Raw genomic sequence first — 2,429 nt, forward strand, 5'->3', positions numbered from 1 at the left:
CAGGCCTTGGCAGGGGCTGCCCAGGGAGGTTTGGCGTGCCCATCCCTGGAGGTGTCCCAGGAAGGGCTGGAGGTGGCACTCAGAGCTCTGGGCTGGGGACAAGGTGGGCATCAGGCACAGGTTGGACTCGATGGGCTGGGACTGCTTCTCCAAATGATTCCGTGGTTCTGTGACGTGTCCCACGAGGGCCCCTGTCCCTTGGAGGTCCTGGTGGACACCCATGACCCAGGCAATGCCCACAGGGATGTTCAGGGCACATCTCAGCCCCGGGTGAAGGTGCTTCTGCTCAGGTGAGATGCCACTGACCAGGTCTCCAAAGGGATCTCGGCTCCTGGCTTTCCACACATTTGCATCGCCATAAATGAGTTGTGTTCCTCACAATTTTAATACAGCCATGGGGAATGAGGAGGTGGGGAAATCTCCATTTTGGGGAATTTTGGATGGTGGCAGTCTGTTACCCCAGGCAGGGACAGGGAAGTTTCCCCAGTGACACTGATTCCATTGGGACAAAGCCATGGCAGTGCTGGATCCAGAGCCACCACAGATGGACAGAGCTGCTCTGAGGAGTCCCAGGGTGGGAAAAGGCCAGGAAGGGAGAAAGGCAGGAAAAGGAGTGTCGAGAGCAGCAGCTGGGAGACCTTGGGCTGCAAACCAGGAGTGGGATGGAAGATTTGGGGTGTCAGGAGGAGATACCTCAGGAATTCCACTGCCCAGAGATGACATCGTCAGTGGGATCCCTCTCCATGGAGAACCAGCTCTCCAATGTGAGATCGTCCCGCTCACATTCACGTGCTCTCTCCTCCTCCTCCTGCCCTAGATCCTGTTCTGGGGGCTCAGGGACCTGAAGAGAGTGAACCTGGCTCAAGTGGACCGGCCCCGTGTGGACATTGAGTGCGCCGGAAAGGGCGTCCAGTCTGCCCTGATCCAGAACTACAAGAAAAACCCCAACTTCAGCACTTTGGTCAAGTGGTTCGAGGTGGTGAGTGTGGCTCCTTCCCTCTGATCCCTCACCTGGAACCCAGAATTTCTGGAGCCCACCATGGCTCTGAGCCCTTTACTCCAGTTTTCCCAAAGGAGTGGAGCATATGGACACCATTCCTTTACCTGAGGGCTCCCAAGCCACATTTTGCTGGAGCAGATCTGGACCTCTTCCTCCAGCATGATCCCAGTTCTGGTCTCAGCTCGTCTTCCCAACATGATCCCATTCTTAATCCCTACCCGCCTTCCCAACATGATCCCATTCTTAATCCCTACCCGCCTTCCCAACATGATCCCATTCTTAATCCCTACGGGCCTTCCCGACATGATCCCATTCCTAATCCCTATGGGCCTTCCCAACATGATCCCATTCTTAATCCCTACCGGCCTTCCCAACATGATCCCATTCTTAATCCCTACGGGTCTCCCCAGCATGATCCCAATTCTGGTCCCTACTTCCCTTCCCAACCACCAAACCAGACGCTCCCAGTCCCTGATAACCATCCCTCCTCTTCGCAGGACCTCCCGGAGAACGAGCTGCTGCACCCGCCCCTGAACATCCGGGTGGTGGACTGCCGGGCCTTCGGGCGCTACACCCTGGTGGGCTCCCACACCGTCAGCTCCCTCCGCAAGTTCATCTACCGCCCGCCCGATAAGAAAGCCCAGCACTGGAACATGGCAGGTACCAGGACTGGGACATGGGGGCCTGGTCTGGAGCATCCATGGGGAGAAGAGGGAGGTGGGATGGGCTGTGAGGACCACGAGATGGTTGGTTAACCCACAGAACTTCTGGGTTTGGGTCCAGTCTTAACCAGAACTTCAAAAAAACCCCCCAAATTTAGCACTTTGGTAGTTCCAAGGGGTGAATCTCCTCTTCCCTTTGAGCCCTCAACCAGAACCCAGAATTTCTGGAGTCCAAACCGTGGCTCCAAGCCCTTTGCTGTGGTTTCCTCAGAGGGGTGAGGAGCCACAGGGTGCAATCCATCACTTCCCATTGATTTTTTGATCTGTGGGTCTTGCCTGCTCCCCCAATTCCTGTAAGACAAGAAAGATTCACCTCTGACATCTCTGCAGCTTCAGGATTTGAGTCCCCAAGTATTCCTCAGGACTGGGACTGGATTTGGCCATGCTCAGTCCCCGTGGTGGCTGTAAAGAGCAGAGGTCGAGGCCCCTCTCAACCCAAACCACCCCAATGCATCAGCGACTGCAGCAAAACCCATCCCAGACCCACTTCCCACCCATCCCGAGGGCTTGGGAGCCGCCGGAATTGCTCCTCTCCTCCCAGCTTTGGGGCCGGAGGCTGGGCGAGATTCCCAAGGACACATCTGGTTGCATCCAGCTGACCAAGGGTTGTGTCCAAGCCAGCGGAGGCTTTCAGGACAATCTTCTCTGCCTCTTCTCCTCTGGACATTTCCTGCTTATCCTCCACCTTCCTTTGCTCCGTGTGGGAT

General features: G+C 56.2%; 1 protein-coding gene across 1 annotated transcript in view; it reads left to right on the top strand.

The window, feature by feature from the left end:
- Window positions 1–2,429, top strand: part of LOC103616394 (otoferlin-like) — a 76,415-nt gene that overhangs the window by 58,960 nt on the left and 15,026 nt on the right. The window contains 2 exon segments of the mRNA XM_008634595.2: window positions 818–979; window positions 1,498–1,660. Coding sequence (XP_008632817.2) covers window positions 818–979; window positions 1,498–1,660 — 325 coding nt within the window.

Source organism: Corvus brachyrhynchos, unplaced genomic scaffold (genome assembly GCF_000691975.1).
Source record: "Corvus brachyrhynchos isolate BGI_N302 unplaced genomic scaffold, ASM69197v1 scaffold420, whole genome shotgun sequence".
Lineage (NCBI taxonomy): Eukaryota > Metazoa > Chordata > Aves > Passeriformes > Corvidae > Corvus > Corvus brachyrhynchos.